Genomic DNA, 27,964 nt, shown 5'->3' on the forward strand with positions numbered 1-27,964 from the left:
AAAAATATTTGTAAACTATTATAAAATGCGACTAATTTCCTTGTTTTGCTCTTCTCAGGTCTGAGTATTTTCTTTTCCGAACCGGTGGTAGATTTTAATTTGACAATTAATAATTAAGTGTAATGCTTTGTATATAATTTGAATTTGTGCTTGCCCAGATTTGATGTCGTGAACCTCGGTTAAGACCCATTGGCCAATAAATAATATAAAGCTTTTGTTTATAATAACGTTATCATTATTACGTGCACAGTCGACGATAAGTACTCTTTAAGTATAATCTGGCTTAATGTAAATGGATTTATTTTATATAATTTGTTGGGTTCAATTAAATTTTGCAATTCATTAGTTTAATGACCGCGTACAAAGTTGATACGAGGTTTCATATATTTGTAATAAACTAATTTACCAGCATTTTTTGCTGTAATTAAAATTTTTATTTTAAATAATTATTTTTTAACTATCACTGTGATTAGTTAACAAATGATACGATCATTTGTAATATGCTAATGCCATTCTTGTCAGTCTTGTCCTTCTAAGAAGTGGAGTAAAAACTAATGTTTATTTGAAATATACATACATTAATGTATTCGATTGTATATAGATTTTTTTGAAAATTTGTGTGCAAAGATGCACAAAACATTTGAATTTTTATCAAAGATACTCAGTTCAAATCCGGATAAGCACAACTGAGTTTTACGTACTTAATTTGTGTTTCTAATTCATCTCGTATTGGGTGAAGGAAAACATATATCTATATATCTCGTATTGGAGGAACGAAAAAACATATGTTCATATGTTGTCTATCATTTATCCACTAGCCCGCAGTAAAATAGCATGACAAAATAGCAGATCAAACTATAAACATTCTCCTTAACAGCAGAATAAATAGAACTATGACTATTTATATATATATAACAAAGAGTTGGTATAATATTATGTTACATAAATTAATTATTAATTGGGCGGTTTTTTCAGAATTTCTATATAGATAAATTTAAAAATATACAGAGGAGATTTTTTTTTGTTTAATACTTATTTTTTAATATCAATATTTATTAATAACGAAAGTGTAGTTCGAATGTGACTAAAAAAAAGGGCATATCGTATTACTAAAGGAGCAATTTAAATCTATAATATAAATGCCCGTGTTCTAGATACGAAGCTCTGACGTGACTGAATTAGGTCATGTCGATCATTTCCCTTTTCATCGAGAGCTTGACATGATACCCGAAATTATATAAATCATTCGATATGTAACAAGTTAACTGCTCATTAAACTTTATATGTTTATTGTTCCTAATTTTTTTCTTAACCACAAAATAATAATGTAACACCCGCATACAGCCAAGCTCAATTTTTAATCTGTTGACTGGTTTAGACCATGTTAGATTTTTGATTAATTGTAACAATATATTCTATAAAAATAATAAGAGATGACTTACATATATATTGTTATAATTTTTTTTTCGGCGAGTAGTGTTTTGTTTCCAATTTAATAAATAATGTAGAACAATGACATGTAATGAACATTCCATGTACAATATTATTAACAAAGCAAAGAATATTCATTGCTTTGTAAGTTTATGATGTGTACTTCGTAAACTTATTATTTGAATTGTATTCTCTAAGAACAAACTTGAAAATACGATAGTGAAATCTCAAAAAGTGATGATCGTTTGCTATAATAATAATAATAACGTTTAAATGATACAAGCGAAAAATTTGCGTATTGCCGTAAGTTGGTTATCAATAGCTTGGAGAGGTGAAGTGCTTACAGAATAGCTCTTTTATATTCGTTAAAATTATAACAAACTTATATTACTCATTCGACATTGATGTAGAATAAAATATATTTATATGTGTGTTATTTTTGTATATTTAATTGTTTTTATATATATTATTTAATTGTTTCAGATATCTCTACGGCTAACGGGAATTAAATAACTTCGTTAACATGGTAAGTGCCATAATCGTAAGTCATTTATAATGAATTTAATGAGGAAAAGTAGTTCACTGTATATATTCATATAAAAATAATAATAAAAGTATATAATATTATAAATTATATTTTTATCTTTGTTATAAATAAAATAATATTTTAATATTCCATAGCATCACTGTTGTAAGTAGGCCAACGTAATGCTTGTATTAGAAGTGGGGACACCAATAGTTAAGATCGAAGCTGTGACTTTCAAATCGCTAGACGGCTATTAAACCGTTGAGCTACTGACGCTTTAATTTTGACTTGGAGGCGCCTACATTAATGAATTTTGACCTTTTACAGTCGCTTTATCTAATATTGAGGCTTTAAGCAATTACTTTTTAATATAAAATATATCAACAGTAATCCACAACTGAATACAATATATTGTCAAGATTTAAACGTTACATCTCGAAATACCGTACCTAATTGTGAAATGCAGCTAAAAAGTCGCAACTTGCAGGTTATATAATAGACTATTTGAACTAGTTCATTATTTATTTAGATTTTTTGATAGTAGGTTACGGCTGGCTAGGTATGAGTGGGAGAATAATTACTTATTCTACCGCTAAACAGCAATATTTAATAATGTGGTGTTTCAGTTTGAAGGGTGACTAAGCCTAATAATTGACGGCATAAGGTACAAAACATCTTAGTTCTCAAGGCGCATTGGCGATGAAATCTTTAATATTAAGCGCCAATGCCATTTGGCGATGGTGACTACTAATCATCAACAACTAAACAAAAATAGATTTTTCATATTGTTCTCTAACAAAAAATGTATATAGACAAACTAAAATGTAGTAGGAAAACAATCAAGTAAAATATGATCCAGTGAATTTCGGTGATCGTTACGCAATTAATATATCAAAGGCAAAATTGTGATTGATTTCACAAGTACCCGAATATTGCTTGGGCATTTGTTACGCCACGTGACGTTTCTAGAAATTTAAGTTCTTATTACAGGTGTGGATATATAGAAAGCTCTTATGAAACACAAGTTAAACGTACAATTACATATATAAAAATAGGCTTTGGTATATCGGATTGATGTTGATAGATTTCGATTCTGATCGATTACAATGTTTTATGAAGAAGGTTTATACTATTGACTTCGTTGTAAACTACCACTGTACTGTTATTTCTGTACTGTTCCAACGATCTTCAAGAAATTTGCCAAATTTTCTCAGACAGCCTCTGGATTTTGACTAACACCATGAAACATCTTAATAAGCAATGGCAGATGATGCAAATGGGCTATATGCCCATAATTATGTTATAAAAAATATATACATATACATAATATATATATATATTTGCGACAGAATATCAAGATTAAATATTCTCATCACTAATGAGACCTCAAAAGGTACAAAATTAGACATTCCTTTTTGCGTTTTGAATAGTTACGGAATAGTCGAGTAGGCACAATGAATCGTTACATTTCATTCATTTAGTTTTACCTTTTTAAACTTGACTCAGATATCACAAATCCCCGAAGTCGGTGATTTAATGAATTCACACGTTGACATTGAAAAAGTATAAAGTCAAATCACTTATAATAGTAAAGAGAGAACAGAATAATAGAGAAAGATTTTACAAAAAATAACTTTTATGTTGTTAATCCTAAGTGTCTTCATTACTCATAGCGTATTAATTGTTAGAGTATATACTATTTTTATCGCCTACCTTTTTTAGTGTATTATTCTTCAATTTTTTTCAAACTTTATTGATTTTTCGTGTATTTAGTTTGTGTTTATAATTCATATTGTGTTCAACTGTGAAAGAAAGCAAGCCGAGGGAGCCTGCGTATGAACTAGAGGGACGTGGTGGAAAAAAGCGCCAAATCTGTTTAAACAGTTAGATTTCTAGCAAAAAGACCCAAAAGTTCAAAGGGTTTTGACCCGAAACGACGTGGTGGTGCTTTCAGCCTTCCTATCAAGTACAATTATATATTGTTATAAATTAAAAAGCAATATACGGTAGGTACAAATAAGTACAACGTGCTAACCATCTGAAACAGGGCCAATTACTTATAGAAGTCGAGTTTCACTACTTTGTCGCATTGGAAACTAGTTACTAGTAAATCTGAAATGCATCTCCAAATACTATATTGGATGTCTGATAGGCACGTTCAGTGTATTAGAAATTTTATTTATAACTTACTAATATATTTATTTTATGTAATCGCAAAATTTTATCTTCAATATTATTGGTTAATGTTACGAAATTAACTGCAATATATCAATGTATATAATATTACATACTATATTTGAATATATTTATGTCGGTACTACACAAGTGCATTTGTTTTCAAAATCAAATTCAAAAGAAAATAAATTCGTATCTTATTGGTTGATTATATTGATTATAAAGATTATTAGTTTAAATATAAAACGGCTTAATATATATATGTCAAATAATAGTAATACGTGTTATATAATCGACATAGTTTATTGTGATGTTCTATCAATACAAATACGTGGAAGTACAACGGAAGTTCCAAGCAGAGGACTTCCGGTCGTAGAGCTACATCAATATTTGCCTATTTCCGAGCCGGCAGCCGTGTCACTTGTTGCACATCACTAAGATTTCGGTAAACTTGTTGCTCGATTCTTGAACATAATGTCAATTATTCTTCTTCAATCTATATATATGTATATATTATATAAAGATAAATTATATATAAACAAAGAAACTATCTAACTTCTATCGTTTATTTTTAATATTTTCGAGCAAAAATATTAATTTTTTTAAGGAATATAAAATATTTCTGTATTTCAAAATAAAAAAAAGTTAAAGTCATGATCAAAATAACTTTAAGACCATTTCACTCAAAGTGGCTTGTTAAATTATTATCACCAGCCGTTTCAAATATTGTAACGTTATTTTTATGTTGTGTATTAAATCGCTTTATACTTAATACTGCTTTACTAGCTTAAATGTTCAATAGAAAATGAAATATAGAAAATTATAAAGGTAGAATCATGTTGTGTTTTGTTTATTTCGAGTCGAGATGGCCCAGTGGTTACGACACCTGTATCTCAACCGAATACTTCGGATTCAAACCGGGGTTGCACCATTGAGTTTTCATGTGCTTAATTTGCATTTTTCTTGTGCTCGGAGGAGAACATCGTGAGGAAACCTGCATGTATTGAAAACATATCTAATTTAAGTTACCTAACTTTTTTCTCCAGCAGAGAGGAGGCGTTAGCCCAGCAGTGGCGCATTTGAGAATATAAATTTTAATATAAAGCGAAATTTTAATATGCGACCAAATTTCCTTTGTCGCGTCATAAATCCCGAAGTCTATATCAATTTTCCAGTATTCACAGGGATACTAGTATCAGTTTATGTTTAAAATGATCCGAAAGCACAAACTTTGTTCAAATAAAAAGACTTATCTTGGGTAATTTATTGCAGATATTTAACCTGTGAACTATAGCACCCCACAAATGGATAAGACATAACTTCAACGATTTATTTGCAAAGTTTAGATGGATTTCGCTTAGCGATTCTATTTCTCTTATTTCAGAAACTACGAGACCTTTGCATCGTCTTTACCTTTACAAACTACGAACAAAAAATTTATGACGTTGTAGAATTCTCTATGGTAGAAGAACGCATAATTATGCTATATTTAATAAGCAAATAACCACAAAAAATAATCTAAAATATTTTTAGAATTTAATTATCGGTTTGGTAGGTAATTAATATTTATTTATCCTTAAGATTTTAATACCCACCATCAATCAATGTAAATATCGGTTTGTTAAGATTAAAATATTATAAAAACAAAACACTGTGATCGATCAAATCCCATATAATTTCTGTCTGTATAATTTTCTTAGAAATCAAAATAAAGTACAATGGCTTTCAAGAACCGAACCCATACTTTACCTATTCTGAAGGTAAATTTTAATAAAGAAATAAATGAATAATATTAATGAGTGATGAATTGATTTAGGCTATTTTTTTTTCGTTTTATTATCTGAACATATAATAATTATGCACATATACTTATTACAAAAGTTTTAAGGTTTACGGCCAATATCAAATAATAAAGATCTTTATACAAGTAGACGTATACAAGATATTTTAAGTCGTCATGTTACATGGATTAAATTGAATGTTAGCCACGGATTCGAAATATAGATTCTACTGAGCGGAACCGGCAAGAAACTCAGTATGGATATCAACGAATAAGAACTGAGACATTGACCACTATAATTATATTCAAAAATACACTCATCAAAATAGTATATTACTATAAGTCATTTGTCAATATAGCTCTGCTGGTGCCTTTCTGCGCTTGAACACCTTGTGTCGTGTGGGATGAACACTGTAATATCTCCTGAGCAATTGGCTATCATCTATTGGACATGATATTTGTGTTTATGGTAGAAAAGACAACTAAGACGTTTCTTTTTTATTATAATAAACTTTATTTTTTTACAATGTAGAGGCAATCACTATTCTTTATACTATTACTCTATACCATGTAAAGCAAAAGTGTGTCGAAGCCTTATTTTATGACTGTAATCCAAAGCATTAAGTTATTGGAGACATTTATTAACTTCAAATTGGAATACCGCAATACAAAGTATTGCTTTTTGAAAGTAGAACATTGGAAGAATAATTGAAAGAATAGTACTTATTAACTATCCTTAAAGATCTGTTGAATTAATTTATTTACACTTAGATTATGAATAAATAAAGTTACCGCTTTCATTTATTGTTAAAGTGGTCCTTTAGAATTTAACTTAATTGCTTTCAGTTGTGAGAAAGCAGTTAATCTAATTCGATATTTCAAATTAATTTTATTGATTACAGTTTTATATTTAAAGTGTTTTCTAAAACAGTAATTTTACTTGTCATTTTTATTTATAGCTTTTAAAGTTTGAATTACGTTCTATCTTGTACTAAAAATGATGATTGTTTTAACTTAATTATTGCTTGATAAAAGCATTGGCTTCTGGTAGTGTAAACGATTAAATACAGCTTATATTTTTATATATATTAGCATCCGCCCGCGACTATGCCTGCGTGGAAAGAGAGGTGATAAGAATCCTATGTGTTAGGTCAGGATATAAGCTATCTTTCAAATTTCATAAAAACCCCTCACCCTTTCGTGTTTATAATATTAGTATAATATGTCATTATTGTATAGCTCACAATGGTTGCATTCTTTGCCTATCAAAAAATATGACAAAAAAAACTCCGTATTGCTTCCTCTTATTAGAACTTATTTGAACTTGAAATCACAGGCTCGCAGTATAATAACTATATTGGATTAACATTTAACTTTTATCGCTTTGTTTTCCGCCTGATCCGTGCAGAGATAAATATTACAAAATTTGACCACTTTTCTTCATTGATGTTACAGTTGTCTATAAATATTAAATATACAAATATAGATATGTAGTATCTGATCGGCTAAAGAGTCGTCAGGGACCAGTCATCAGTAATAAATACCACATACATATTCTACTTAGCCTTCCTAAGGTTAAGCCGGCATTGATTATGTATAGGTAGTTCACTTATCTCATCTTAAAATCGGTTCAAGTTTCAAGAACATTCACATTATTGCTGCTCCCGCCAAGAAGCGGGACCATCATTTCAGGCAATTTAACACATATTTCGCTGAAATAAAACATCGAACAAATTGACGGATGCACGAACCTCAGCTCGGCGAGATGATTACACAATGGCGAGTGAGCTTGTTTCTAAAGCGTTTTCCCATTGTTCTCGTATATTTCTACCCGGCTTTAACTGACGCCATTTGAATCTAACGACATTTTTTTCACACAAACGTATTATATTATGTAATGGGGCTTTAAGGTATCGTTCTCATATTATTATTCATACATAATTTGCTTATGGTTTGAACCCACTTAATCTTTATTTATAATTATTTTTCATTTTATGATTCTGTTTCAGAAAATTCATATAAAAAATATAATTATATCCAACTAGCTTCTGTGGCGTCGCTTGCGGTTTGGGGAGAGGGGGTGATATTAGGTAACAGCAAAAGTAGCCTATGTCTGACCTTGGGGTTCAAGCTTGCTGAGTACCAAATTTCTCAGTTCATTGTTTAGCTGCGAAAGCGGGGTTATTTTCAGACAGTCAGACAGAGTTATTTTCAATTAATATTAGTATAGGTTTTGAGTACCGGTTCGGTACAAGAACACGTATTGACGCGTTCTAAACGTTAAGATTGCTTAACCGATGTTCACAGGTTCCCACCGAGACAAGCACCACTAAATTTTCATGTGCTTAATTTGTGATTCTAATACATCTCATGCCTGACGATGAAGAAAATCATCGTGAGGAAATGTCCCTAATTTAACTGAAATGTTGATATTTATATAACTGCTCACTACAAATTTTAAAAACTTTCATTAAAATGTTCTTATCTATTCTTTGATCTTATTGTTCCAAAAATTTAATTTTCTCATGTTATATATATGTCTAAGTAGTTCACAAACGTTTTAAGTAAGTAAGACACGTGATATCGCAGCGTATAGAAACAATAAAGAATTGTTCTAGACATCTATAAGCCTGAGTTTAATTTTAAGTGTGATGGATGAAGAAGACATATGACTTATTACTACTTACGTAAGAGAAATAACTGAAGTGAATAATATAGTAAAGTGCCCTATTTCCAAACATATCTTCATTTTCAATATATAAACAAAATATTTATTTTAAAACATAAGTATGTCAATTTTTTTTATTAATTTTGTCAAATTTAGAATAGTCTCTCCCGATTCCCACCCGACGCAAAGCGGCCCATAATGCAGGCCGCATTTCCGCGCTGTACGGCAATGGACAACCTCGGTGGCAAGTTTGACCCGGAGCGACTATTTTCAATTGTTTTGTTTCAAGCCGTTTACAATAATAATTATTAAGAAATTATGTCACAAGAACTTATTAGATACGTGTTAGTGGTTAGATTATAATTCTGTAGATCGAAAGGTTCTGGCTAAAAACCCCGGGTCAGGTCGGATAAAATTTATCGGGTTTTTGGTTGACAAATTCTTAATAGTAGCCCGTAATTTTCATGTTGGAATTGCTTACGATCACGTGCCTCGCACGTAACCACTGTTGTGACGAATTGCATCTTATCTGATTTTAACTTGTATTATTAATAATAATAAAAAATTTCGATAAAACAAAAGGCAACTACAAACTACAAATCGGTAGTATATAGTTTTATATACAACGATGCTAAGTTGCCTCGTAAACGGTGATAATGTACAGTCCTGTGCAAATAGTGCTCTCAGTTCTTCCAAATGAAGTGGTCAAACAGTCGTTGCTAATGGCCGGCCTGAGAATAGCACAGGTGGTTACTTGGTGGTGATACTTTGCTTTAAGTCAAGTGTTTAATTGTCGACGCGAAATAATTAGATATATATAGATCGTTATAGGATTATAAGATAAAAAAAAAGGATTATAAGATACGATTTAGGTAGTTTTATTATTTCATTATATATTTTTTGTGCAACGATATTAACTTTACATAATGTATTGTTATTGAACTCAATCATTCGTTTTAGTATGAACGTATTCCGAGTAATGTTATTGTGGTCGGTTTATAATAATTAACTGTCAATTAATTGTACATTCCAAGAAATACCTATGTTATATAATAAAGCATACATAATAATATGTCTTATATTATTGAACAAAAAATATATGAATTGAAAATTATCTTTTTCGTATATCAATTTATAATTTTGAAAAAAAAATTAAGACAATCAGTTGGAAATCAAAATAATCTTTATAAATATATTCATCCCCAATTTTCACCCTTAAAGTAGAAACTTTCCAAAACAAACCTATATTAATGATAATGTTGTTTAAGGAATAGTCCACCTGATTTTAAGAGGTCCTGTTATTTGAAATTCGTACCGTAAGAAATACAGCTATTTGGTGGGTTAAGAACTGATCGTTGTGGTATTTGTACCAATTCAGGAGACATTGCACAAATAAATATAACAGAATAAGAGTAAATATATGTAAATTATATATAAATATATATATTATATAAATATTCTGCTGACTTCTCACCCGGTGGAATATCAGGTTGTGGTTCAGGCTCCTCTTGGCTCTTCGGATCACAGCCTTATATCTACCAGAGTGCCACAGGCCAAGCTGCCGCCACTAGCGGTATGCAAACGTCGCGTTTGGCACTATAAGTCGGCGGATTGGGACGGTATGCGCAATTACTATGCGTCTGTCCCTTGGAAGGAACGTTGCTTCAGTGGGAATGACCCGACAGCTAGTGCCGCTGCTGTTGCTGACGAGATCATGTTGGGAATGGAATACTACATTCCTAGCTCAGATCTCGTCAGTAGGAGTACGCATAACCGTTGGTTCACTCGTGAATGTGCCGATGCTGTATCATCTAAGCAGGCGGCATATCGCAAGTGGATCAACGGCTGCATTAGCGGGGCATCTAACATTGACTCACTGAAAGCAAACTATAATAAAAATTCCAAGTCCTGTAGAAAGGCATACACGAGAACGGATGCACAGCGCATTGTACAGATTGGTCATGACCTTGTTTCGCATCCTAGACTTACACGCACACTTGATGTACGGAAAGCTAGCGGTCCCGATGGAATACCAGCCATAGTGCTGAAGAAGTGCGCAGCGGAGCTGTCTCCTGTGTTAACGCGCCTGTTCCAACTTTCTCTCTCTTCGGGATGTGTGCCGGAGGCTTGGAGAAGAGCTAATGTGCAAGCGGTTCCCAAAAAAGGGGATCGATCTGACCCGGCAAATTATCGGCCAATAGCTATCACCTCAGTACTTTGTAAGGTGATGGTGATCACTGTTTAATTAGTGATCGTCAGTACGGGTTTCGACCAAAACGGTCCACAGGTTATCTCCTAGCGTACGTAACACACCTCTGGGGTGAATCTATCGACAAGCATGGAGAATCGTTGGCTGTCAGCCTCGATATCTCCAAGGCTTTCGACAGGGTCTGGCACAGAAGTCTTCTCTCCAAGCTGCCGGCAAATGGTCTGCCAAGCGTAGCCTTCGTGTTTTAGTTGATGGTTGCGCTTCACAATTCTATGTAGTGAATGCTGGGGTCCCCCAGGGATCTGTGCTATCTCCCACACTCTTTCTTTTGCATATCAATGATATGTTCTCTCTTGGGAACATACATTGCTATGCAGATGATAGTACAGTGCATGGTGGATACCACGGACGCGCAGTGGCTGGGCGAGCGGAAATTGAGGAGAGGCGGAAGGATCTTGTCATTGAACTCGATAGGACGTTAGAGCTCTTCGCCAAATGGGGCTCTAATAATCTTGTTGAGTTTAATGCCAAGAAAACACAGGTATGCGCTCTCACGGCGAAAAAGTCAACATTTTCCCCTCTTCCCTCCCTCTGTGGTACTCCGCTGGTGATGCAAAGCAAAATCGCCATGCTGGGGATTGACGTTCGCTGCGACCTTAGTCCAAGGGATTACATCGAGGCTGTTATAAAAACAGCTTCACGGAAACTCGGAGTTCTGAACAAGGTGTGGCGCTTTTTCACGCCACAACAACTGTGCCTGCTGTACAAAACACAGGTCTTGCATGGAATATTGCTCGCACCTTTGGGATGGCTCCGCTAAGTACCCACTTGAGGCCTTGGACCGGTTGCAGCGAAGTGCCGTACGCATTATTGGCGACGTAAAGGTCACAAACACCCTTGAACCTTTACAATTGCGTCGTGAGATAGCAGCACTGAGCGCTTTCTATCGACTGTATCACGGCGAGTGTTCTGAGGAATTATTCTCTCTTATTCCTGCTTCCCCCTTCCTTCTTAAGTCCACGCGAGCTGGTTCTCGATGTCACCGCCTAACTGTGACATCAATTCCATCGCGAACAAAGAAATTTGGCAACTCTTTTCTTTGTCGCACTTCCAAAAAATGGAATTCCTTACCAGCTCACGTGTTCCCCTCCTCTTACAACCCGGGTTCCTTCAAAGGAGGCGTGAAGAGGCATCTTGCGGGCTGGCAAGGCGAAGGCGGCTAGTACAGAACGTTTTGCCCGTCTGTACTGGCCGTCGTCGCGTTTGGACTCTACTACCACTTACCATCAGGTGGAGTAGAGTCATTTGCCCTCCCGGCGAATATAAAAAAAATAATATTTTTTTTTATTATTTAAGGTCGGCTGAGGTCGAAAAATCTTTGCTTAGATAGATACTACAAATAATTTTCTTTCAGATGTCGTGGGCGATCTGGTGCGCTATGGTGGTAGCGTGTTGCGCGTGCGCACAGGCTGCACCTGCATCTAACGCGCTTACACCAGCTATCGATTGGGCGCAGTTTGACTCAACGGCTCCAGACGATGTAAGTGCTATCTTTAAATTAAAAAATCAGGATAAAGTTTTCATGTATATTTTTTTATATTATAAGAAAGAGTATAATTAAGTATAAAAAAGTTAAGTAAAGTATTAAGTAACAGCTGGTAAATGTGCCTGTGCTGGTCTAAGGCCTCTGGGTTAAGAAGAAGGTACAGCGCTATTTCCACCACGTTGCTCCATTGGTAGGTACACATTGGACAAATTATCATACAACAGATGCAGGTAGATTGTTTCTACTTCTTAAGATGTTTTCTTTCACCAGAAAGCGTGAGATGAATTATAAGCACATGAAAACTCTGTGGTGCTTGCCTGGGTTTGAATCCGCAATCATCGGTTAAGATTCACTCGGTCTAACCATCTCGGCTTTTTAAGTAATAATAGTATTCATTTTTATATTACCAATATTAGTTTTTTTAAGAATTAAACTATCTTTTAGGTACGGGTATAGAATGCAACGACACTATTATTATCGTTATTAATATTATAAATGCGAAAGTTAGTTTGTTTGTTACGCTTTTACGTCTTAACGACTGAACCGATCGTCGTGAAGTTTTGCATACAAGATGTCAGGGGTGCAAAAAAGGACATAGGGTACCCTCCTCTCTCACACGCGCATCAAGCCGCGGGCGGCTTTTAACAATATTCATCTAAAAATGTTAATATTAGCCCTAAATTTCAAGGTTGATTATCCACTAGACGTTCTGAAAAGACTCAATTTAAAAGGTCACGTACAAATTTCATGATCGCCACTTAACTTTCGAATTTGCATAGAGATTCACTTCAGACATCAGAATAACATCGTGGTTTAAAAGACTAAAAGTTGTTTTACGTAACAGAATTACTGATTTAATAACCATAACTTTTAAATAATGTAAATATCCATGGTAATTCCTTATCTTTTGCAAAATAGATACTATCTTATTAATACTAATAACTTATATAGTACCACAATCGACCAAAGTCTGAAAGTAAAACAACAAACATTTTTCTACTTTTATATTCATTTTTTTTGCATTAATAATTACAGTAACAGTAACAGCCTGTAAATGTCCCACTGCTGGGCTAAGGCCTCCTCTCCCTTTTTTTTTTTTTTTTTTGAGGAGAAGGTTTGGAGCACGCTGCTCCAGTGCGGGTTGGTGGAATACACATGTGGCAGAATTTCAATGAAATTAGACACATGCAGGTTTCCTCACGATGTTTTCCTTCACCGAAAAGCACGAGATGAATTATAAACAGAAATTAAGCACATGTAAATTCAGAGGTGCTTGCCCGGGTTTGAACCCACGTTCATCGGTAAAGATTCACGCGTTCTTACCACTGGGCCATCTCGGCTTGCATTAATTTGGAGGGTCCGTAGCTACTAAGTGAGCCGGTGATGGCAGGGAGCCGGTCTGCATCCTCGCCATCAGATATGTTGAAGCATTAATAATTAAAGTTATAAAAAAATAGATAAAATAAATAGTTAAAGTTCGTCAATAGTCGAAAAGGAAAATCGGTTAATAAGCGGAAGCGAAAATAGTACTGAATCGTTTGTCTTTGCGTATTTTATAATAATAAAACTAAATTAGAATTATGAAAAACATTTAGATAAATGAAATAAATGCGAACGGAATAGTCATTAAAAAACCTCAAAATATAAAAATATTATTTATTCAAGGAGTTTCTTTAATAATAGAATTGTAATTCGCGGTTCAAAAACGATTCGTTTTGCTTACTACTACTTATATCAATTTGTTATAGTTTATATTGAAGGATCAGTCGAAACGTTTGTAACTCACGTCAGTTATAAATTTCACCGTAATCGCATGTCAGTGTTAACAATTCGTATTGGAAGTTTGCGGTCGTTACATCGTGTCATAACATTTCAACTTAGATTTATTGGGTTTCTGTTAAATAATATATTACATAACATATTTAGTATGAAATTTATTAATTTAAATTTCATTCGTGTACTCGAACTGTTTAAAAGAATATATTTTCATATATATAATCCATGTGGGTTCCGTTATATATTAAAGTTTTATAAAGACCGAGTTTATAGAAGAGAGTTTTATAATTGTAAATTAGTGTTAAACGCCTCTATTACTAGCGTTAGCACAAGTGCCTCAAAAACATGCAAAGAGTCGAAATACCAAACCTCCAAGCAAAAGCATTCCTAAGGCAGGCGATAGAGCGTAAATATTAATATGAATTTTCGAATCATTTTCTTGGTGTATTAGATAACACCAAGGTTTGTCAGAAAGCGAATGTTGGTAATACTCTGCACTAAATAATGTCCCTATGCATGAGAAGTAATAAAAAAAATGTAAAATAGTTAACACCTTAAAGGATATTAGTAACAATAACTTACTAAATTATTAAAACATCTAGATGTTTTTTTGTAGTGAACACTTGGGTGTTCACTGTCCCAGAAAGTTTGAAACGAGCATAAAAAATACGATAAATTTCGTCACATATCCAGTAGATGCAATGTAATGCAAGAAAAGACTGATAGATTACTGTATTGATGAGAGATCAATAAATCTAAAAATAAATAATATTTATTTAAGAAACAATTTTGTGCTTCATATGTGTTTATTTGGATAAGCAGTTTTTAAATATGTCGCGCCTGAGTCGTATAATAGTTAACAAACAAACAATAGTTAGTATTATATAAAGAAACATTCACGAGCTCGGCGCCTCTTCTGTTAGTTTTGTAAATTAAATTAGATAAGAATAAAATATGAATTATGCAAAAGCATTCCGATGCTCTAAGAATTTATTTTACATTATAATTGCATTTTTTATTTGAGCTCTACAGATGCTTTGATATCTTAATAGCGCACTTACAACAAACGTATTACTTATTACTTCTGCACCAAGTTTTAATTCTGGGCTGGCCTACTGCCAAATAACTTTTTCTGCCACTTCAAACTTTGAAGCTCGACTCGCATAACTACCAGGCTAGTTATATTTCGTTCCTTTGCTTAACTTCCGTTTGATGAAAAGAATATCGCTTTGATAAAGACTTGAAAAATCTTCATTCTTTATTTATTAATATTGAAGTTATAATTTTACATTTTACAGAATTGCGCAATATATGTATCTAAATATTTTGTCAAAAAATATCATAATTAAATAATTTTGTATGTTTCATATAGGTACGGGAGTTACTATTCCTTTATATAATTTTGTATTTCGCTTCACGTCATGACTTAGATTTTAACGAGGTTCAGATATCAGAATAATATTATTTCAATGACAAGTTGCTATAGTTTAATAAAGAAAATATTACATGATACCTTGAGAAGAACCGGCGCAAGAAAATCTGTGTTTTTTCTAGTTTTCTGTACCTAGAGCGAGTTTTTTTAATTTTTCAATAACGTTAAAAAAACCAGCACCGTCTAGTGATAATAATCGGATTTCCATATAAATAGCAGTAAACGCTAACGCTATCAAATAAGTAAAAAAAATCGTACTAGGTACACTGTATGTGTTTACAATTTTCAATATAATCAAGTAAAAGCCAGATCCCTGCGTTTCATTCGCAAGGTCTTCTATCATCTATGAACTCCAATTGTCACCCTTTTACACATTACAGCCTTTTATAAAATATATTCATTAATACGTGTGTTAAATTAAATATTTATATTAAATACAATATTAAAATTCGGTTATAATCGTGCCGTGTGGTTCCGGTAGAGTAAAATAGAGCCACTCCATCTGAAACCATTGGTGTCGATTAAGATAACTTTGTTAAGTGCATCTATCATCATCTATCGAGCATCCTGGTGGTAGAGCTTTGTGCAAGCTTGTCTGGGTAGGTACCACCCACTCATCATGTGGTACAACCAACTCATGTTGTACTTCGGTTTGAAGGGTGAGTGAGTCAGTGTAATTACAGGCACAAGGGATATAACATCTTAATTCCCAAGGTTGATGCACATTGGTGATGTAAGCGATGGTTAATATTTTTTACAATGCCAATGTACTGGGCGTTGGTGACCATTTATTATCAGGTGGCCCATATGCTCGTCCACCTTCCTATTCTATAAAAAATCCTTGGTAAAGAGAAGTATCCGCAAGGAGGGATACTGTCGATCAGGCCAATCCTTTTTAGTGCTGGAACGATAACACTGACGATAATGATGCGATTTATTTTATAATGTCTGATAGACTTGTGTTTAGAATTAAATTTATTATTTGTAGGAAAGCATCGGTTACGCTGTTCCTTCCATGAGCGGACGCCTCACGGCCGGCGCGCCTTGGCTCTACCTCTTAGCTGAAGTTCCACGTGATTCTCAGGTATATATTTATATCATTTAGTTCTTTATTATATTATTTTATTTTATTCATTTATATTATCTATTACTTGAAGCGTTCAGATTCTGGGCGTTTTGCCAATAATTATAAATAATAAAACAAATTAAGTATACTTTTAATGCTCTTCAGTCTGATATTGATTAAACACTAATTTTCTTACAAAACAAAAAGGCTCTTTTAATTATTTTCTAAGTAAACTTGCAAAGTAAACTTGATACTTCCTCGAGTATTTAAATGTAATTAGCGACTGTCCTTATTAATACAGTAAAGATGCTATAAAATATATTTTAAACATGTATTTTTATATTATACATACCAACTCCACTGTAAAGATCTTGTACGATTAAATGTTAACAAAAATTTTTCATGAATATGTCATGTATATATGTATAAAATTAATAAGTAGCTTTGGTTAAATATTTTTGAAGCATGAAATAAAACTCGTGAGTAGGTATTCATCATGTCCTTTGCAATGAAATGCTTTCATTTGGATGGCATGTCGGATGACGCAATATTCTGCATACAAAGCGGACTAGAGTTGACGTCAAAATAGACGAACTCATATTCGGTGTCGGTGGGTATATAACGAATGGGATGTGTACAAAGGTTTCAAGTAATGAGGGTTTGGCTCGCTCACGACGCACCCTCTACGTATCCGTGAATCCTGCGGTGGAAATACTACAACGGGAAGCATACAACAATTATCTGGAAAGACAAGCACACGCCAACCGTGATTTTCTGAACTGCGTGGGAAAACGAGGTTAGAAACAACTGTTTAAACTTTAAAACTGATAACACTTATGTGATTCCAACTTAATGTCTTATATGCTTCTGTTTTGTAGTAAATTTGCTTAATTTTCGTGTTTCATTTCCTGTTTTATTGTGTATACGCTGAGATAGGAAATAAAACGCAACTTCATCTCAATATTTTGTGTACATTTTGCAACTTATCTGCATACGTTCATTTCATTATGAATTTGTTCAGATAAGTGGAATAACGAACGTACGCTGTAAAGTTATTTTTATTCAACTAGCGCGTTTTGTTGTTAACTTAACTTTTCCTGTTACATATAACTGAATGTTTCGTTGTTTGGCTCTTGAATATTGAAATATAATTCGTTTTACTGGTATATACAATGTACTTTAAATATCTATACCTATTATTCTTCCATTTGTAGATCCTTGGAGCAACCCAGACTGCATATTGAAGCATTAAATATTCACATATTAGAAGATAGAAGCCAACTTTTGCCGTCCTGCGACTAACAAAATATTAAATATATTATAGTTTGCTACAATACAAGAGTAATACTTTATAATATTGTAGAATGTTTTATTATGATGATTAATAAAATTATTTGAAAACCTTTGTTATATTTTATCATTTTTAAAGATTAATACTCTAATATGAAAGTCCTCATGTCATGTTTTTGGTTAACATTTAATGTTTTACGATCGGGTATTTTTTAATTAGAAAGCTAATGTGATATATTTACGCCATTTATTAAAAGCCATGTTTAGTCAATGGTAAAACATATGTTTCCTTTATTATAGTAGTAACCTATTCGCTACGTCACCTTTCGTTATTCTCTATATATTAATAAGAAAGAGAGCGGCAGGCTACAGTTTAGCATCTTGCTTTTATCAAATATCAAAACAAAGAAACAAAAATATTTTCATGTCGGGATTTTGGCCTCAGTGCCCAATCTCAAGAATTCACCATTCTCTCGGGGGAATAGTTTAGCGTAAAAATGTGTACGTAAGTACAAGCGCACTTTCATATATCGATTTATAGATCACGTACAGGACCACTATTACGTGTTATCCGGGGAAAGGTGTCAAACAATGGCAACTTGCTAACTTCGAGCTGAGATATTTTTCACCAAAAAATTAAATAACTGTTTATTTTCCCGTCTCGTGATTTGGACTCGGCGTTCAGTGATCCGCACCCTCAAAAGCTATTTACTACACCGAGGCAATTAACAAAATATTATGCAATTAAATAAAATAGTTTTGTACTGTGATTGCGAAGGAGAATGACCGTGTGAAGCGACGCATGCCTCAGCTGTCCATCGACATGCCGATGTCCGTTCTACGAAATAAGCTGAATCTCGAGATGGAAAGGAAGGTTCATGCTCTGCGGGCTGCTGTCAATAGAAACTTCCTCAACGATATTGGAAAGAGAGGTATGATTTCACACATGATAACATAAATACGTCAATAAACATTTGTGAAATGTCAGTTACAACTGTTTTTATTTTGTAAGATTGTAGTTAGATCGTAATAATATCGCTGCACTTACTTATTCGATAATTTAATATTGCTTTTTCTTTCAGGTTCCAACGTAAGATCGTCGGAAGTCGATAAATATTAAAAATCTACAGCGTCACAGCGCATCGCATTCTGATGATTATACCTTATTCATTATTTATCTTCATGTATATGTACATGTTTTTATATAATAGCTTACATAAATATACTTGTAATATTTGGTAGAATTTATGTAATCATTTAGTCTTAAATGTTTTAATATTTTTATGATAATTTTTATCCGTATTAGAAATGTGAATCTTTATAAACAAAATGAAATACTTAATTGTTACTTTTTTATCTTTAAGTTAAACATTTCTTTAGATACAAATAAACATTGACAAAATAATAAGTACTGTTGTTTGATTTCAATTTTATTTCTTCCTATTAATTATTTATAATATGGGATTATATAAAGTATGCTTTAAATATATTATTTGAAACAAATTCTGTACAAAATAATATTTTACTTAACTCAATACAAACACATTGACAAACATTTCACACAATTAAAAGGATTCATAAAATAATAACAAATATATCGTTTTCAATTAATTAGCCGGCGGTTAAACGCAAAGAGCGTAAAGTTTAATTTTCTAATAAACATAAACATATCTGCGAACACAAAGTCATTACTAGAAATGTTATTAAAATCATAAATAGGGTAAACATTTAATTAGAAGCCAACATATTAATAATTTATAATAATAAACCACAATGGGACACCTTACCTCATAAGCTGATATGACAATGTTTAATTCCTGTAAAAATCATCAACACGAATAAAATTTACCAACAACGCAATTTCTAGTTAATTAGCTGTATCGGTTTCAAAAGCCAATTAACCGCTTTGATCTTTGTTTTTGACATCCAATCAATGTTAATTTACATTTTTCACAGAACATTAAATTGTATTAAAGTTTTTAACCAAATGAAACCCGCAAGGCGTTCGTTAAATATTTCCTTTAATAAAATTATACAACGATGCACCGTCTTCCTCGTTAGCTAAATTCGAAATTTATGCAAATAGTTTTAGTCTCTAATGAGATTTCTTAAACGTTACTATATATTTTAATTTTTACTAATTATTTTAGAATGTTGCTGAACTCCACGAAGGGCGCGCGAGGCCGAAACGGAAGATGCCGTCGCTCTCCATCAACAACCCCATGGAGGTTCTTCGCCAGCGACTCCTGCTCGAAGTGGCCCGCAAACAGATGCGCGAAGCAAACCAGCGGCAGGCCGTTGCCAACAGAGTATTCTTACAAAACGTGGGTAAACGAGGTATGTAATAAATAAATAATAATATAATATCATAATATAATATAATTATCAAAAAATAGGATGCCAATTTTTATTTTATTTTATAATACAGCAATGATTTTCCTTAAACATAAGAAGCAGTTAAACTTAGTCTTATATTAACACTCAACTGACTAATAGATTAACATTTTATATCGTTGGTAAATAATTTAATTTGCAATTAGTCTAATTCTAATTGATACTTTGAAAATTAAAGGGATAACATCAAATTTTTCATACCAATTAAAAAGATTTCCTTGTTTCTGATTGCGAAAATTGGTACAAAAAAGTATTATCATATTTCAAAGCTGTTAATTGAAACTTTGAACTTTCTCAATTTTGAAGGGCAACTTTGTACTACCTTAATTTCAACGTGACAAATAATATAATTTTTCATTCATTTCGTTTTATTAAATAACTAATAAAAAAGTAAGTTTTGAATTTTAATTGGTATTGTTGTTTTCCTAACAGGTTTTTGGGCTAATACAGTTCCATCACGCTACGACAATTAAAAAATCCTGGAAGCCATTTTTAGTTCTGCGGATCCTCTCGCCACCTATGTACAAGTTTCTGCGACAACATATATATTTTTGAGAGAACAAACCTAACAATGTATTTTATTTTAATAGTCGTTTACGAATGCAGTTTATTTACTCCTGTAATTAGTCATGAATATAAAACTAGCGAATTTAGTCGCTATGCTTAATTTTAAAAATATTCTTCGTAGTATTTAGAATACAAGATACTCGACAAAATTACGTCTACTTTTAAATTTATCAAGAATATTAAATACTTTTCGAGATACTGTAATTAACAGAATCACCGTCCTTATTTTCAATGCTTATAAAAATAGTTCAATTTCGTTAATTTTACAAATACATCGGTGTGAATGTTAACCGGCTCAACATTCGCTCCAACTGCGATTTTATTTTAAACGTATTTTTGTTTGCATGATTTATTATAAATTTTTCTAGTTGTAGTTAATATGATTTGTGCCAAATAAATTTGGATTAACTGATTCTATCACAGTTACATAACTATCTTTCTTAGTAAATTGTAATTACATAAAAAAAACGAACTATCCACCTATTTTTATGTTACTTATAGATATGTACAGGATAGCTGTTACATGTAAATCTTATTATGTTATAACCATTGATCTCTATTAGCTTATAAATGTAGGCGAATGTAATAGTCTATGACATTTAAATATTAATTACGTTCAATAAAAACGTTAAATTATTGCTATTCGTTTTATTTAACACATAATTCAACTAGCATGTTTTGTCAACGTCACACCATTCTAGATGAAAAATTATCGCCAAAGTATAAAAAAAAAACAAATGACAAACGCACTTATTGTTTCACGTTTATGTAATTTACATATATTATATTCCTGATTTAATATTAATGTAGCGTGGCTTGATTTGATAATAGTGATATTTAAACAATGTCTTGTTAAATACGCTAACGTGACCTCGGGGAAATATGCGACGCATGGCTTTGATATCACATCGCAAATAACGTGTAGGTAAGTTTAATCTATACCCATTTCTTACAAAGCTCCAGTAATGAAACGTGTTTTATTGGGGTTTGTAATATTATCAAAAAAAAAAAATTAAAGAATTACAGCGACAATTTATCACACAATCAGTGTTGTTTTTTAATTTTATAGAAATAATTTACTTAGTGAATTAACCCTTTAATCTATATAATCGATAAATATATTTTTATTATTGTATTTAAAAAGCAAACGAGTATTTTTAATGTTTTGAATTCTAATTATTAAGCATCAGTCTTATGCAGTGTTGCCTTTCGAAAGTAAAAATCATTCATAAAAAACAGGAGAAAACAGTAAATCGGTTAGAAGTGGTTAATCCTAAACGATTAATATCACGTTTTCTGACAATGAAATATAAAAAAAAAATCAACCACATACTCGTACTTGCTGTTTACGGAGAAATAGCTGAAAGGAACCGATGGTTATTCTGGAATTCATAATTTTAGCTGTATTTGTTTGGCAAATAATATTGGCCGGATATAAAATATGGCGCTAATTAATAAATAGTATTAATTAAAAGTGGTGCAGAAAACACAGTGACAGTAAATCTACTGATAAAATAGTAGGAATGGTAAAATACAAATAGAAACTGCTATTTACCGAATAGTTTTGTAAAACATAATAATGTTGAATTGCATGATTTGTCATTACTTTGTTATCCTATTTCTAAACGATCGCTGCTGTGGTGTAAACTGCTTAGAAAAAGTTATATCATATTATGACTATTATTATTTGTTTATATAATTTAACTTTCATTTTGCACAAGTAGATTCTCTACTACAGCTACGTTATGCCCACACTTTGAGCCAATAATTTTGTTGTGCACCTACATTATTGCACTATAATATATAGAAAAGTAGCTCTTTTATTATTTTATTCTGATTAGGGTTTATTTCGTAATATACATATATAACTCTATTGGTTTACGCGGTACACGCCAGGAAAGCTTTAAATACATTATTTTTATCGACATCTTCAACAAAAATCGTCATTTTTACTAAACACAATTTATATAAAACTATAATGAATTATACAGTTTTACCTTCCCCATGAAACACTCCCTCCAACAACAACAAACCGTATGAAAATCGTTAGGTAGTTTTTGAGTTTATTTCGTTTAGGCACAGGTAGACGCGGTGAGGGGGACTTTCATTCATAATATGTAGTGATAAAATAAAATAAAATGTAAAATGTTTACTTCTGTCATGACCATGGTCTGCTACCTAACTTTGCGTCAGTTTTCCATCAAGGTGGTGTTGGATGGAATTATGCTAAGATAATGAAGATAACCTTCGTCATATCATACGAGTGTCACGGGGTAAGGTGGTTATATTCTACTAAACGATATTTATATTCACTTTATGTCGATAAAATGCCATGGTTCAATTTTCCGTCATCATCAAATTGGAATGCTGTAATAAAGGGCTCAATCAACTTTCAAGCTGAGGCCTCTCTTTGACGACATTAATTAGCTTTTTCAAAACTATTGCACACTGTAGATTCATATGCTCACATCTCTGTTATATAATATTTGAAATTGTTAATGAAGCTTAAAAAATTAAAGCGCTGATTGGGAATTAAAGAAAATTCAACTTTATAATTTAATCTCGATTTATTTGTACAAAAAAATATATTTTTTAATGAAAAAAATCACGTTTAAATGCAAATATATTAATACAGAATAATTGTTAATTTGAGTATTTTTATTTCGTATGAAAATGAAAAATTGGTTATTCGACTAATGTTTGATGAATAGGAAAACTCCAGCTCAACAACTATAGACACAGAAGTCAAATATCGAGCATGCTCTATCCTTTTGTTGTAGGCGACAGCGGGTAATCAGAGCCGCACATCCTACTCGTATTAACTACTCCTGTCTAATATTATGTGACTTCGTTGATATTTGTTTGAAAAGTCTTTAAGTATTATGGCTGTATCTATTTTTTGTAATAGCGCATCAACTTATTATTCCTCAACCTTATTATGAACATTGTTATTCGCAGGCAGGCAAGTATATAGTGTATATATATATGTAAATAGACTTCGACACTGTTTGACCGAGTATCATGAAAGTTGAGTATTATATAATGGAGATTGATTTTTTTATAATATATACTTTGCTATAATTCGCCATTTGGTTACGCTATTCATAAACATTGAACATGTTTCAATGGTTTACCGTGAAAATTGGCATAGAACAATTTGTATATTGCATTCACATTAAAATATGAGTTGTTGTTTCTTATGTACGTGTAATTGAGAATGGGGAATACTTTCTTTTATACACGTTTTATTTTGTTCACAAAACTTAACTATCATCGGACGCCTCATGTATCACAAAACTCAGATCATTTATTTTTATAAAGACTGTATAAAGTAAATAAACATACACTGACAGGACAATATCTGCCGGGTTTTACTTATCGGTACTCATTGTCATAAATCCGAAAGTAACTCTATCTGTCTTTTATGCACTCATAAGTAAACTGAACCGGTTTAGATAAAATTGCGCAACACCTCCCCCTATTACGCGGACAAAGCCGCGGGTGAAAACTAATAACATATAAAATGTAACGTCTCGTTTGACTAACATTTAATACAAGTATACTACAACACTACACGACATGAATTTTAAAATTTGGAGGAAAGCTTCATTTCCTAATATAAAAGTCATGTTATTAGAAATTTGTTGGTAAGGGGGTGATGCACCCCTTTAATCTTAATGACTTAGCCAAGTTTTAATGTTGAATATTAAATTTTTAAATTTCCCTCGTGCCAAGCTCCACAGTAATTTCAGTGCTTGTTAAATTTTGACATTGATTTACACGGTATAGGGATGTAGCTGGTGACAGTTTTTCTCGATCCCATTAACCATCATGTGGCAACCATCGGTTGGCCTTTGCTCAAAAGTTATCCTTAAATGAATTGAATATACTTCGTGGATAGTAATGTAATATGTTTGCAGTTTTTGAATTTTCAACTTCATGTTGACGTAAAATTTACCACGATTTTATCTTTAAAGTTTTAATTCATAGTTTTATGTTTAACTTTACAAGAAATTCATTTCGATTTCTCAATATAACAATACTGTTATCCCGTCTAGTTTAAGAAATACTTCAGAAGAAGGATGATAAAATCTTAAGTATCGACAATTAATTCCGCACTTTATTTTAATGTTTGAATTCTGTGTTTACTTAAAGAGTTATAAGACTGTTTTCAGTATTACTTATTACTTTATGGTATTATAACTTCTAAATATTTATAAAAATGAAACAAATATCATTCGCGGTCATTATTATGTTCTACTTTTGAAATGCATTTAAAATACATACGAGTTACCAATTTAAGTATATTAAAATAAAGTTTTTTTTCATACACTTTAAAAATAAAATTACGCGTCCTTACACTTTATCTAATCTGAAAAAGCGTTCTATTTTATATATTTTTTATTCACAACCACGTTTTTGTGGCATAACAGCTATCTATGTATAAAAAATACACATTATCTTGATGAGATATTGCGAACACATAAAATTCTAACATTACGAATTGGAGTGCTTATTTTACACGACAAACTGCAATTAGCTACTACCATTTTGCACATTAGTATAACAGTTGAGCTAATGCTGCGCTCGAAGGCTCGCTACGAGTCTACGAACGTCAAGTGATAATTAAAGATGATTTAATTTAAAGCGGCACGCCGAGAGCCACATGATTTCATTACCCTCTTCTCGACACGTTTTCCTCAAGTAAAGAGCCCTTTGCAACGCCACTTATAATAATTGCATATTTTTGTAATCAAAAAAGAGAATACGTATTTTTTTAATTTCGTGTTTTTAATCTATGTTTATTTAAGTATGTTATCTATACTAATATTATAATAATAAAAGATTAATTTGTTTATAATCGATAAACTCTGAAACTAGTGAATCAAGTTTACTCCTTTACCATTAGAAAAATAATTTATCGAAGTGTAACATAGGATTTATTTATTTTAATAATTTTAAGACATTAATAGTCACAAACTGAATTACATGCGGGCCCAGCTACTATATAATATAAATTGTAAGCGTATCGCTCCCGAAGTAGACGAGTACGAATTTTACGCAAGTCGAGCATAAATTTACAACTAAATCTATTACTAACTTGTATTGATATAAAAAACACTTAAGACGAGGCTGTACGCTCACCTTTTACAACAGAAATAAAAATATTAACTCTTAAAATAAATAACATTGTTAGTTATAATATTAGACACATAAAACGCAACATCATAAAATAATTCATAAATATACTATAACATTTGTAGTGTCATGCATTCGTCTTAGAAAATGTGATAAGGATGATAGCAGTGATTCCTCACTGGTGGTAGGGCTATGTGCAAGTTCGTCTGAGTACATGCTACCCGATACCACTGACTCATCAGATATTCTACCGGAAAACAGCAGTACTTGGTATTGTGTTGTTCCGGTTTGAAGGGTGAGTGAGCCAGTGTAATTGCAAGCACAAGCGACATAACATCTTAGTTCTCAAGGTTGGTGACTCATTGGCGATGTTAACGATGATTAACATTTCTTTCAATGCCAATGTCTATGGGCGGTGGTGACCACATACAATCAGAAGGCCCATTTGCTCGTCCGCCTACCTTTTTTATATAAAAAATAATATTCGTTTACCTAACAGTGAAAAATTGCAAATTCAATATCAAAAAATATTATGTAGTTCAGTTTCTTTCAAACCAATCCCTCATTTCTTTGACAGAAACTCTTCATTAAGGTCGAGAGAATAAAAAAAGAACGACTTGGTAATGCGGTTCAAATAGTTTCAAATTCATTACAAAACAATAATATAAAAACATTACCTTAAAAATACTTTTTAATAAACGTAATAAAATTGAAGCGGACTGGTGTCGTTGTTACTATTGGTGTCTTTAACATTTAAATATTGTTAGACGTAACTGAAATAGCGTCGCGTGTTTAAAACTCACGTGGACTGAATAGTGATTTGTACTCTTTATAATTCGTACTTGAAAAGTTTCATTAAAGTCAAAATTTAAATTGTATTTTGTGTTTTTTAGCTTGCAAATTGATAATTTAATTCAATCTAATATTTTCATGTATTTTATATGTGGATAATTATTTCGACAAGTTCAACCGTTGATGGGGTTGCCATCAACGCTTGACCTAGTTGAAAAGGTTACATAACATTTTGTAATTGCAATTTTATTTACTCAATACGTAATCTTATTTTCAAACAGCTTTCAATATGTTAAATTGTTACTTATAATTAAAAAAATATATCTTATAGAATATTTTAGTGTATAGTTTATAAATAGAGTATAACTGTAGATAAAACTTATGGATGATGATCATGATGTCCTCCTGACTGATTTCGTCTACCTCGGCCTTATTGTCTGCCTCGCATAACAACTTTGTAGATCCAGCTTTCAGCGGTGGAACCGATATAACTTGGTAACTTTCATTCAAAGACCCTAATCATTCCTTAAAGGCCGGAAACGCATCTGCAAGCTCTCTGGTCTTGCAAATGTGGTAGGCGGTGGTAGTCAATTTAGAAAAGGTCCTGCACGTTCGTCCTCAATTTCATACAAAAAAATAATGCAGTACAAATCCGCTGGGACAATAATTCGTCAAACCAAAAATATTTTGTACGCAGAACTAGAAATTAAATGAAAAACTGGTATCTTTTTAAATCTTGATTATTAGGAGAAGAACCAGACCTTGGGATTGGCAGCCTTATAAATAGCTTAAATGCTTGAACTAAAAATATTATATCGACAATTATGATATTGCTAATAATTATATTCTTTTTACACATTTTTTAGATATTAAAACCTAATGAAATTGTTTAAGCGTGGGCAGGTGAATAAACACACTACGGTTCGATATATATTGTAATATGTGCTTTGAAAATATATATTATTTCAGACAATTGCAACCTTTTTTAGAAATAACACAATATTTTTAGATTAAGATTTTTCTCAAAATTTAAAAATGATCAATATATAAATAATATATATTTAAAATAAGATAACATATAACCAAATGACATAAATACTATGCGTATGATTTTGAAGAAATATACACTTATTAAATTTCTACTCAAAGATTTTTTGTTTTAAAATAATTCCA

The 27,964-nt window shown here is 32.1% G+C and overlaps 1 protein-coding gene across 4 annotated transcripts in view; it reads left to right on the top strand.

Moving 5' to 3' along the window:
• The window catches only part of LOC126778875 (diuretic hormone 45), a 52,651-nt gene extending 31,425 nt beyond the window's left edge, over positions 1–21,226 (top strand). For 2 of the 4 annotated variants that reach the window (XM_050502622.1, XM_050502613.1), the window contains exons 2-6: positions 1,915–1,957; positions 12,204–12,329; positions 16,532–16,627; positions 20,050–20,236; positions 20,726–21,226. In XM_050502622.1, coding sequence (XP_050358579.1) covers positions 1,955–1,957; positions 12,204–12,329; positions 16,532–16,627; positions 20,050–20,236; positions 20,726–20,766 — 453 coding nt within the window. In that variant the 5' untranslated portion in view covers positions 1,915–1,954 and the 3' untranslated portion in view covers positions 20,767–21,226. Of the gene's footprint in view, positions 1–1,914; positions 1,958–12,203; positions 12,330–16,531; positions 16,628–17,251; positions 17,406–17,823; positions 17,935–18,677; positions 18,832–18,981; positions 19,071–20,049; positions 20,237–20,725 lie in introns of those variants that run through there. The other 2 variants (XM_050502639.1, XM_050502631.1) reach the window with 2 other exon arrangements.
• Positions 21,227–27,964: the final 6,738 nt, after the last annotated feature.

The sequence above is a fragment of the Nymphalis io genome, chromosome 2 (genome assembly GCF_905147045.1).
Source record: "Nymphalis io chromosome 2, ilAglIoxx1.1, whole genome shotgun sequence".
In the NCBI taxonomy this organism is placed as follows: domain Eukaryota; kingdom Metazoa; phylum Arthropoda; class Insecta; order Lepidoptera; family Nymphalidae; genus Nymphalis; species Nymphalis io.